Source organism: Accipiter gentilis, chromosome 18, assembly GCF_929443795.1.
Source record: "Accipiter gentilis chromosome 18, bAccGen1.1, whole genome shotgun sequence".
Classification (NCBI taxonomy): Eukaryota; Metazoa; Chordata; class Aves; order Accipitriformes; family Accipitridae; genus Astur; species Astur gentilis.
In genome coordinates, this window is record NC_064897.1 from 5,739,231 (window position 1) to 5,751,231 (window position 12,001).

The 12,001-nt window shown below is 42.4% G+C and overlaps 1 protein-coding gene across 6 annotated transcripts in view; it reads left to right on the forward strand.

The window, feature by feature from the left end:
• FAR2 (fatty acyl-CoA reductase 2) overlaps positions 1–12,001 on the forward strand; it is a 148,806-nt gene that overhangs the window by 33,247 nt on the left and 103,558 nt on the right. Inside the window, exon 1 of one of the 6 annotated variants that reach the window (XM_049821932.1) lies at positions 3,965–4,055. The exons of the other annotated variants lie outside the window; for them this stretch is intronic. Within the exon in view, the coding sequence (XP_049677889.1) occupies positions 3,967–4,055 (89 nt within the window). The 5' untranslated portion in view covers positions 3,965–3,966. Of the gene's footprint in view, positions 1–3,964; positions 4,056–12,001 lie in introns of those variants that run through there. 6 annotated transcript variants of the gene reach the window in all.

Here is a 12,001-nt window from a genome sequence, read left to right on the forward strand (position 1 = left end):
ATAGTTTTATCACAAAATATCGTAAACTTTGAAAAAGTTAATGGAGAGGTTTTCCAACGTCCTCTAAATACCAGGAACACTGAGTAAAACTAGGTTGTTTGAAAATCCCTTCTAGTATTGATGTTAATATATTTGCCTCTTTTCTCCCAGCTGTGTTTCTCCTAACTGAGCTACATTTGTTTTCCTTGTGAGAATACTTCATTCCCGTCCCAGTGCCACTGGAACCCGTATGGAAGGACTTCTTAGTGGGCAGAATTTACCTGTGTAGGTACACACTTCTCCTCATCAGAACATTTACCGGATTCAAATAAAACTGCGACTTAAATAACAAAACTTCTTTTTTGCTTAAACTTTCTCTGAATTGCTGACAAAATCTATCCTGACAATGCAAAGAGGAGGAAACAACACCACCACCCCACCACGCCTAATTTGCTTGGCAAACTCCTGGCAGAATCCGACAAGATTTGGTTTTGTGTGTGTTTTTTTTAACTATCTTTACAAAACTTTGCTCTTTGGTGTTGCTGGTGAATAGGACATGCTGACATTCAACCGATAGGCTCAGGAAATGGCGGAGTCATGGAGTTTATTTTGATACCTTCACTGGGTAGCATAGTTTCATCTAGCCAAAGTGTGGTTTGACTGAAATAAGAATTAAAAATTCAGGGTTTTCCTGGTCAGGAAGAGAAATTGTCTCCCTGTTGCAAAGACCCATTTCCCTGAATGTATAACAGTCAAAATAGTGGGGGTGCTGCCCACAGCTCTAGGTCTTTTGCAGGCCCAAAAGTTGCACATACTCACATTTATGTTCTCTCTCTCAAATCTCATCTCTTTTGTTTTCCTGCCGTGATATTTTTTCACGCAGATCGACAATGGCTGCGCGTGCGCCCAAGTCCATTGCTCCTCTTGACTTCAGGAGGACTTGTTTGCTCCGAGTCTTCTACTTCTGTGACACTTGCAGGCTGAGGTGCTCTCTGTCCCTTGTGCCAGGAGGTTGTTGTTAGATCAAGATGAAGAAAAAAGACAGCCAGGAGGTTGTGTCAGTTAAGGGTATGTCTGTGCTGCACAATGGCACGCAGTGCAAAGAGCATTTATCGGGCTGGTACTTCTGTCTGTGCCACAGCCATGCTGTGGGACATGATGAGCTTAGAACTTCAAAGGTACACTCAAAAGCGTCAGCTGGCAGCACTGCACGTGGGTTACGTATAGGAGCAAAGTTAATTAAGCGAGGAGCAGCGCTGCCTGGAGCTGATTTGATGACTCCCAGTTCTGGAAGCAGGTCGGTCACAGCCAGACTGGGGCATCGCCGCTGTCCTCTGCTGCAAGGTGCAGGTCTGCTCCCTCGTCGTTCCAGCAGGACGTAGCTGTCGTTCTCGCCTCGGCTGGTGGTTCAGGTGCTACAAATGAAAGGGTTTGGTAAACACAGCTCTACGGAAAGCCAGCTGTTTTGCTTTGGTGAGTGTATCGTGTCTTTAGAGTATTGACAATTTGGGATAGCCTTCGGGCATTTTTGTTGTTTTGTGGGGAGAAGGGGTTGGCTTGTGGGGTTGGTTTGTTCTTTTCTTACACTGGTGGTTTTATTTTTTTTTTATTAAAAAAACAAAGGATCTGTTTTTTGTGTGTAACAGAAGAGCATTGTGTGAAGAGCGCTGTTAAGGATGGTCGATGTGGAATGATGTGTGCTGGCTGTATTTTATTGTTTTGAAACAAACACACCCCTCCTCTCTAGCTGCAATCTGCTGATTCAGTTGAAGCAAGGTCAGCTTGCATCCGTCTTCTCCATTCCTTTCTTCTTATATTCTAGAAATATTTTAGAATATTCCTTTTTCACTGCCAGAGAGCTTTATGCTTTCCTCCTTAGCTCAGCAGTCACCCAGGGCTCCTGGGTGCTTCTTGCTACTTCTGCTCCACACCCCGCCACGTTTTGAGCTGGGGCAGATAAAAAAAAACCCGAACAGCTGAAGGAAGAAGGTTACAGCTGTGCTATCGGAGGAGGCAGGGTTGCCGGCAGCAAGAGGACAGTCTGAACGGTCACATTTCTATTTGCGTGAAAGTTTTTGAAGCTGGCCAGTGACCCAACAGTTAACACGGTGGTGGCTCACATGCGGTTACAGGGGACGTGCCATAACCTCGTGCCGTGAGGGACACAGCCGATGCGCTGCAGAGAATCGCAGCGATTCAGCTGCTCTCGGTGAGATCGAGATTTCCGAAGAGCGCAGCTGGTCCTCGGCAAAACGAGCACGTCCGCTGCAGCAGAGTCAAAGACGTGCACCGCCAGAAGACCGCAGCGGATCAAGGAGGGCCTCGCTGAAGAGAAGGAAGGGACATCTTAAATGCCACATGAGCTGTCTTGGGCAACAAAGATTTTAAGTTACCTCCCAATTAGATGACTGTCGCAACTGAAAACAAGCAAACCCACACCTTTTCTTTCCAGGCTGTTGCAAAAGACTGAAGAGGATTTTGTGGTGGTGACAAACGTCAGGTGGCTTGGAGATAGGCCGTGATTCCTCGGCTCTGCTGAAAGGAGCAGTCCTTCACCGCTGGCTGCGTTGGAGCCAGGGTTTTGTGTCTTTGCGTATTTCACCATCTCTTAATCTCAGGAAGGGACTGGGAGAGAAGGCATTGCTAACATTTTCTGTTACAGTTGGGTATTGTCCATGGGTAGGTGTAAGATAAGACCATTTTTCTCTCATGAACTTCCTGGTCGTTCGCGGTTTTGGTGGCAGGTGATGGATGACAACGTAGCTGTTAGGGCAGCCAGCCAAATGAGCAAATTTGGAAAGCTGCCTTGCCTGAACAGAGGTTCCTTTGCACAAACAAATTTGGAAAGCCCCTTCAAACAGATAGTATGAACAAATCACCGTGTTTAATGGCTTTTACATTCACGGCAGAGATATCAACAAATTTGAGGGTGGAAAACTTTTTAAAGTACCTTTACTCTTGTTCTAATTTAATCAACAGGAAATATAGTAAGCACCCAATTATAAAATAAGTAAAAGTGACAGGCCTGTCATAGGATTTTATCCTATTTCTATCCCTTTCTAAGCACAGCAAGAGGATTATTTTAATGAGGTAATGAGTATTTTATTTTGTGGTGATATTTGGAATAGAGAGATTCAAGGGAAGATTGAGAATATATGCCCAGATGAAATGGTAAATATTGTACTGTTATGAAGTAAATTTTTTAAGATTTCCAACATTTGAAGTATTTCTTTAAAGGCAGACATGCGGTCTAGCTCTGCAAGTACTGGTCCTCTCCTTGCCTGGAGTAAAAGCGATACCTCGCTGGCTTAAATGTGCTGCCACTGACTGTTTGCAGTGAATTCTGACCAGCAGGTCTCATCTCTTGCATCCCACAGATGTCCATGAGTGTAAACTTTGCTGATGTGCGTGGCGAGTCCTGGACTGTAAACTGCCCTTGTGGATTGCCGTCTGTGAATGTGCTTGCCAAAAACCTGGCCTGTGGAAGGGTTCCTCTGTTGTCTTAGAAACCGGGACAGAACTTAGTAACTCCTGTTGTTGCATTTCTGTGAGCTTATGTGGTAGGTGCTAGGTTTGAGAATAGTGGAGCGAGGTCCAAATGATTTACTTAAGGATTTATATTGTATCAGGTTTTTCAAAGAGCTCCCTACTTAACTGTTCCCATGTAAAACCTTAAATGAATCTGGCCATTAAGAAGAAAGGTTCCCTTAACACTACCAAAAGATAAAACCCAGGTTTTTTAATATATACTTGGTGACAGAGAAGAAGCCTGGTTTTTCCAGTCCTACCTTCACTACTCATGTGAAGGCAGTCTGAGGCTTTTCAGAGATCCTGCCAGATGTGGTTATCCAGCCAGTTCTTATTCCTAAAGACATGCATTTCTGAATTCTGATTTACAACAGCCATAAGGCTAGGCTTGGATTTGTTGGAGTGATTGACTCGGCAGCGCTCCTGGGTCTGCCCAGAGCTCAGCTCTGGATGGGGCACATGCCACGTGAGGGAGCTGGGGATCAGCACCTCCAGAGCAGCTTCTCTGGCAGTAAACGTCCAGCTTTTCAACCTTCTTCAGTTCGCAGGTGAATGCTGTTGAGCCACTCTTTCTTTCTGTCATGTCTCTGCCCACCTTGCAGCCTGCTCTCCTTATCCTTCCATGCTCGCTTCCCCCTCTCCAGCCTTAATGTAGAATCAGTGCTTAATTAATGCTGCGCAGCGGAGCCAGCTTCCCTTCCCGATGCTCGGCTAAATTCATCTCATTCCTCGCTGAAGAGAGGGGCAGCCTCAGAACAGGTTTGATGCTACAAGTGATCTGAAGGAAACATCACTCTGGTGTCACTTTGCCTTAATGTTATTTTTTTTAGTATCTACAGATTTTTCTTTTGCCACTGTTAAGCTTGTGGAAACCTGTTTGTATACCGAGTATCTGGGAGTACCAGCAGCCTCCCTGAGTAGGAAGGGCTGCAGATAGAATGTTATTTTAGGTGGCTGGGTTTAAGTGTGTGCAATGCTGTGTGACTGTGGCATGTTAACCAGAAGGACAAGTGAGGAAATCCTGTTTCAGTTTATAGTTATTCAGTGTAGGTGGCAGCTGAACACCGATCTCTGTTGCTACCTTTCTAAACTAAGTGTGGCTTTGGGGAAAGAATGGACAAACCTGTACATACCCTGTCCAGCTGCCTTGGTGATTTGGGCTATTTCAGTTTCAGAGTTAGAAGAAGTAGGGTATGCAAGCCTCAGCCTCTACAACTACAGAATTGTTGTACCTAATATTGGAAAGTCATGAGTCATGTTGTCATCCTGTTCCCATTTTCCTCCCTCCAAAGAGATCTAAAATGATAAGAAGCTGCATGCTTAATGACACGTTTTATGCTTATTAACCTTGCAGGACAGGCTCTTTAACTGGTCTTGGTACAATTAGAAAATCAGTAGTTCAAGTGCACAGAAAAATGCTTTTTTTTTTCTGAAGAGTCCTCAGAGGTCAGTGACTTTACTTAGCCTCCCTCAACCCCTGAGCTTCGTTTAGTCCCCAGCAAGCTCTGGCTGCTCGCAGTCACCCTCTCTTTCCCTCTCCCCTGGCTCTGTAGCCTTCTGCTCTCTCCATTCACAGCTCCCCAAAGGACACAGCTGGTGTGTTGAACCGTCTGCCCCGTTAACACTTCCTTGTCCTCTGCTTCTCACTCCAGATTTGTTCCTCCTCCAGCTTACTCTGGAGTCCCTCCTAAAAACCATATTTCTTGAACACCAGGCTCTTTTTTTTGCCCAAAGGCTCCCTGTTTCACACCATGTCCCCCCTGTAGGCTACTATCCTCAGTCTTTGTCCACAAATTATTTTCTGCAGTGTTATTCCTTACTGCTGCACATTCACAGATCCTCTTACTGTTTTCTGTCTGGGCTGTAAACAGATAACAAGAAGCCTGGATTTACAGTAACTGGAAAATGTATGTTAAGATTTTTCTTAATAGGGCAGGTTCCATCCTCTTATAGAAGCTGTAAGGGAATCAAAGCCCATTTGGCCTTTTGACCAAAGGTGGCCTCCTTTAATCATATAGAGGGGAAAAAAAAAAAAAAAAAGGATGCAATGGGCATGTGGGACACGTATGGGAAGAAATAATAAGCTCCTTCCTTTATTAATATCACAAATAATAACAAAACCCACTGCTTAAGTTCAGATGTGTGGGGGGTCACTATGAGGGGTCAGTGTGGAGCTGAGTCTACAGTTTTGGAAATTTTTATCTTTTCTCATCTCAGATGTCTTCTGTGGACCCCATTTACAGCTGTAGTTTGGGAATAAAGATGTAGAGAATCACATTTGCTTTGACTACCATTTTGTACGAGTTCTTTTTGCACTATTTCCCCTGGCTTCCTTCTGTTGCATATGCATGATGCAGCCTGATTTTATTAATTGCCATCAGTATTTTACCTAACAATTTCTCAGCATCTTCAGCAACTCCAGCAGCTGTTTTCAGTTTCTCTATTTTCTCTGAGCAACTAAGAAAGAGGTCTTACTCATAGTTGGGCAGCAACTAAGAAACCGTTTTGCCTATGTTTTCCAGAAGTTTCTTGCTTTACAGTGTTCCTAATATGTCAAAGGGAATTCACCTAAAACCAGGTACATCCCCATTCCAGCCTGAGTTACTAGGCACTGAATGAATCCTGTAGAAAAATGAAATTCACCATAGCAGATCTTTCCTGCTCCATTTTCTCGTATTTGGTTTCCAACTGTCTCCTGGACTATTTCTGTGCATCTTTGATCAGATCCCTTAATTTCCCAGTGCCTAAATCTAAATTAAGTACAACACTATTTCTCTACCTTACAATGATGCAATGAGCTGAAAACTGGTTTGGATTACTTGGATTAGGAAAGAACAAAATATGGCATAAAACAGTAAAAATCACAAACTTTTGTGGATTTGGCTTAGTGTAAGGTTGTCCAGAAAGTGTGCAATGAATAGAATTAGAGCCCAGTTATTGTAGGATCTAGTCTAGCAGAGGCCATTCTCGGAAGTAAAAGCCCATATAATGAGGTTAAATACAGCCAGCTATCTTGTACCTTTAACCGTTCACAAAGAAGATGGACATACCTTCCCTTACTCCTTAACTACGAAATTCCTCAGAGTATGTGGGAAAGAGGGTGAAAATTTGAAGCTGTGGAGTGATATGAAATAATTTTAATGTAAATCTCATTCCAGCGTATACTGTTGCACTTCTTAACAACAAAGATGCATTTCATGCATTTTAAAGTAATTTAATTAAAGTCTACCAAAGCTATTCAGGCTACCTGGGAACTCAGCTTTCATAATTTATTATGGTGCCATTTCTCTGCAGTCGCCTTTTGCTGAGAATCCAAGAGTTCTGAGTTTCAGCCATGCAGGTTTCCCACTTTACAGGGCTTTTAAGTGCTGCATCTTTTCTGGTTTGACTTTGTGAAGAAAAGAAAAATGAAAGGAAAAAAAAAAAAGTCAGGTCAGGCTGATGACCCAGGAAGCAGCATTTCATTGAAACTCCTATATAGCTGCCCCTGGGCATGCTCTAGGGAAGCAGCAGATTCTCTGCATTTAGTTTAAAAGTGGAATATTACAGAGCTAAGGGAAAAATCACTCAGGGGAGAAGGAAAGAGATCTGCAGAGAAGGAGAGAGAAGCCCAGAGCAGCAGAAGTGTGATGGTCAGTAGAAAGACAGAGAACAACCAAGATAACTAGTAAATATTTCGCAAAGCAAAGACAGAATATCTTTTCATTTATCTTTCACTGGTCAGGAAAATATTTTCCCTTAAAAAAATTTCTCAGAACTACTCAGAAAAAAAACTTGCTGACCAATATCTTTTTACTTTTTTTTTCCACATCAGAATATCTTCAGTTAAACCTCTTCTTTAATTTATATATTATCTATCTAAAACTCTCATTCATCTCAAATCAACTCTCTGCTCTAGGTGAGACAAAACATGATTTATTTCTTCTCTTAGCAGTTAGAGGTCAGTATTCCCTGGCATTTTTGTTCATAGTATTATCTTTATATAAAAGATTTCCTTTCTGCCAATCCCCCCACCCCTTTTTTTTTTTTTCCCTGCTTCAATAAAAGACTTTTCCTTTTTAACATGTGTGTTGAGTGTGGAGCAATGGTCCTTCATTCCCAGCTCTTGGTGAGAAGCTCAGGCAGAACTGAGCAGAACAAACCTCCTTCGATGTCCTTTGGCTGAAACTGCCTTTCCCAGGCAGACTCTGAGATGGTTTGTTGCCCAGAGGTCCTGGTTTCTTACTTTGTGTACTCTTTCCTTCTCATTTTTTTGGCCCTTTTCGGGCCAGCATCAGTAACAGTAAAGTAGTATAATGTAGTCACTCTGCCCATGCATCGGAGGCACCTCAGAGTTAAGGGCCAAAGAGTTCTTGCCCCTCATATATCCAGTGGGGAGAGAGACGAGTATCCAACAAGGAAAGTCAGAGTCTCTTTCCATCATTTTTTGCTGTCTTTTTTTTTATTTTTTTTTTAATTTTTTTTTTTTATTTTGGGGGCTGTTGCCATTACTGATCTTGAGGGAGCAAAGCAGAGCTTGCCAGGCAGCCAGGAGAAGGAGGAGCGCTGGCTGAGTGTGCAGAGGAGCCACCGCTCATCCCAGCTTCCCACAGAAACCTGCGTGGAAATACAACTGGAGTAGTAAGAGTACATTTCCAGTTATCGTTCTGATAAAACAGCACTTTAGAAAGACGGAAAAATATTTGCTCCCAGGACAAAAAGAATAGAACATGCCAGCTCACAGGCTGTGGCTGTCAGAGAGGGAAGGCAAAGCCTTTTTCTTTCTGAATCAATCTCCCTGCTAGGACACTCCCTGATTTTAGTCATTCAGTAGCTATTTGGAGGCTTTTCTGATGGTGGAAAGATAAAAATATTTTATTTGGGTTCTCATGAGCCTGTCATTAAGCAGACAGTGCTCCCTTGACAAGAAGGAATTGTTTTCTGGGGAGCAGGTTGAGGCAGGAGGCCGAGACATCTCAGGAAAGCCTCTCTGGCCAAAATAATTATTAGCCTCCATGGTAATCTATTGTCCAAAACCAGGATTTGTTGTACTAAGAAGCCCTAGCTTTTTTGTTTGATTAGTGAGCTAAGAAAAAATGTACAGAGAAGTTGCATAACTCCATGAAACTCAGTGTTTTTGAAGGTATTTTTATTTCTTTCTTGAAGGAGTTCTTTACGTAGCTTGGAAAAATTTGCTGCATTTATGTCTATCTATAATGTCTAAGTTGGTTTTGCCTCAAGTACAGAATAATTTGTATTGAGTTTTGATTTTTTTTTTTTTTCATCTTCTTCACAATTGTTAATGAAGATGGTTTCTAAGTCCTGCACTGAGGGATATTTACCAGTGGTCAGCATACCATTTACAGCAAGCAAAACTGAATGCCAGCACGGCAAAGAAACTAATGTTCAGCTCCCCTTCCCCCTTTTATGTGCTTGTTTTCTTCTTCCTTGTCTTTTTTTAAGGAAAAATTATAGGAAATGCAGTTATAATCGTAGTAATCAATTATTATAGAAACATAGAATGGTTTTTCTTCCACTTCTGGAAGTTTCTTTCTTCTTGCCCATCCTGAAGACGGTCTCGGTGTTTGCCTTTTACTGTCCATGGGTCTGTTCTCTGTCTCCATGACCTTCCCAAAATACTAGACTGTTTTCTCCTGATGACATCGGCAAGTTCATTTAGCCCCCTTGGATGCCTCCCATCCAGTCCCACGGAGCTGCGTAGAACTTCTGTGCCTGTGTCCCTCACTCCATCTTCCTCTAGCAGGGGGCATACTTCGCTCCCCCAGACTCTGCTGTGAGACACAGGCACCTGGGAGGTCTGAGGGCAGAACTTGCAAGCAAAGACTGTAAATTTATATTTTCTACACAGACTTAGCAGAAATTTATAATATTTCCTCTACTGAAGTTATGGTTTGCTATCCAAGTAGCTGTGTGTGGTCATCAGGACTTCAGTAATTAAGCAAGAAACAAAAGAATAAAGTGATGGAACCGCAGTTTCTCAGATCCCATGGCATTTTTTGCAAATAACCCAAGTTATTCTCCTCAAACTGGACAAGACTGGCTGTTACTTCATCAGATTCTTTGCAAGGTTGCCATTATACTGGAATGTAACGTGTGAGTTGCCACAGTGCATTAAAAAAAGGAAAGGAGAAGGCAGAAGGGGAAATGCGGAAACAAGAATCAAAAGATAATTAGAAAAAGACCTCTTATGTTAAATGTGCTTTCACATATTGTATAAAAATATGCAATTTAAAATATTGTATTTTAAATATAGACACTTCTGTGTGAAGTTGCTCTAAAGAAGCTTGCAAAATGGAGAATTTTATTTGACCTTTAAGTTGCAGGAAACTGGAAGTGGTTTTAAAAGGCCTGTGGGGATTTTTTTGTGGTTTCTTTTTTTTTTTACTTCCAAGGTGAAGACTTTCAGCTTAATCTCCCTTTGCATGCAGGTCTGGCTAATTTTACTTCTGCGATTGTGCTATGCCAGGAGAGTTTAATGCTCAGAGCATCTCTTGCTCTAGGATTCTCCAGTCTCTGTAACTTGTATATTATCTGCCATGAGAGAGGAGACACCGCTCTGAGAGAATAAGCAGCGGATTTTATGAGCAACCTAAACCAATTTTACTTCCTACGCAGGCACTCCAAAGAAGTTAAGGGTTGACAGCGGGTAATAAAATGAAGTTTGGCTTTGTGGCATGGTGGTTAGAGAAAAGGAGGGGGGATGAGAAAAAGACAGATGCTGCTTGGTGATAACTGGGCAGAAGTGCTCAGGCTACTGAGAGTAAAATGTGAAATGGAGATGGAACCCGATGTAGTTTCATCTGTTTAGGCGAAGGCATTGTGATGTTATGGTGCTTTCCCATGAGGGAGAACCATGATGCTCTGTCTCATCTATCTCTGATAACAGTCAGCAAACCAGAGAGTTTTTAAAGAACAGCTTAAGTAAAAGATTTGTCTGGGAAAGATATATGAGGAAAAATTTAATAGTAGAACACGTAGCAAGCACTGATTGAGATGCAATGAGGAGGAGGAGTAAGTAGAGCTGATTTAAAACTCAGTATTTCCTTTCCTCAGGGAATCTGCCAACTTCAGCATTTATCTTTATGCTGGATAGAAATAAAAAAAAAAATCTCATTTTTGTGCTAGAATGGAGGGTTATGAAAAATTTTGGTTTTCAAAAGGATGGGGGAGGAGGGTTTTAAAAGACCAATTTGACATTACATCTTCCTCCATTGCTTTTGATGAGTCCTTGGAATGGCAATTCAGAGATGTCTTTGTTGATCGCTATGAGCTGGGGTCACTGGCCAAGCACTTTTGTCGTGGTGAATCACATTTATGTGCCACCTCCTCTGCTTTCAAAGAGCTCTGGCAGAGCAGAGGTCACAGCATACACCACGATTTGCATGAGTGTGTGTCTCTTGGGAGATACAGTCCATCAAGAGGCCTAACTGATAGTGGTAATGAGAGCAAGACCTACGTAAGCTCGAACTGTCATTTGGCATAGTGGCAATACAGGTGGTTGCAGATCAATGTCAAAATGAGACAAGATTGAACAAAGTGACAGATCCCAGTTGATTCTGCGTGACCTTGGCTCTAGAAAAAAACATTTTGCTTTAGGATTGTTGATGGAAAGAAATTTAAATATTTCAGTAAAATGATTGAAAACATGTCTGTAAACTAAAGGGGGGGGGGGGGGGAAGAGCGAAAATTACCGATCAATTCCCAAACTGGCTTTCCCATGTAAAGGTAGCATCAGCAAAGCTATTGTATGTTGTGACATGGTGGAATATTTTCATGTTGTGTGTAACAAGTTCAGGAGGCTGTGTATGCTCTCAAAGGAAAGCCATGGCACATGTGGTGTTCTAGGCAGAAAAAGGAAAGTAAAATAGTTTATCGAAGCTTATTGAGGCAAAAAGTAGGATTTATAGAGGGAGCAGCAGGACATGCTTTTTACAAGGGCTTGTAGCAGTAGGACAAGAAATAAGGCTTTAAACTGAAAGAAGGTAGATTTAGGTTAGATGTAAGGAAGAAGTTCTTCACTGTGAGGGTGGTGAGGCCCTGGAATAAGCTGCCCAGAGAAGTTGTAGATGCCCCATCCCCGGCAGTGTTCAAGGCCAGGCTGGATGGGGCTTGGAGCAACCTGGTCTAGTGGAAGGTGTCCCTGCCCATGGCAGGGGGTTGGAACTAGATGGTCTTTGAATGTCCCTTCTGACCCAAACCATTCTGTGATTCTATTCTATGACATTATGCAACACTCTATAGAGTTCAGGTTTAATTCGGCTATGTTAGGAAGATCTCCAGAGCAGCAAGTGTATTTCATCCATTGTCTGCACACGGCCATCACTTGTTACTCTGCAATGAATACTTCTGTGAAAGGGATATTTAATCAGGATCATCTTTATGTAATTTTGAGGGAGAAAAGGCCTCCACAGGAGCTCACAAATTTCTCTCTTCATTGGCAGTCTATAAACCACCTGCTCTAGGAGTCACAATAACAGGAAAGAAAACAATTAGC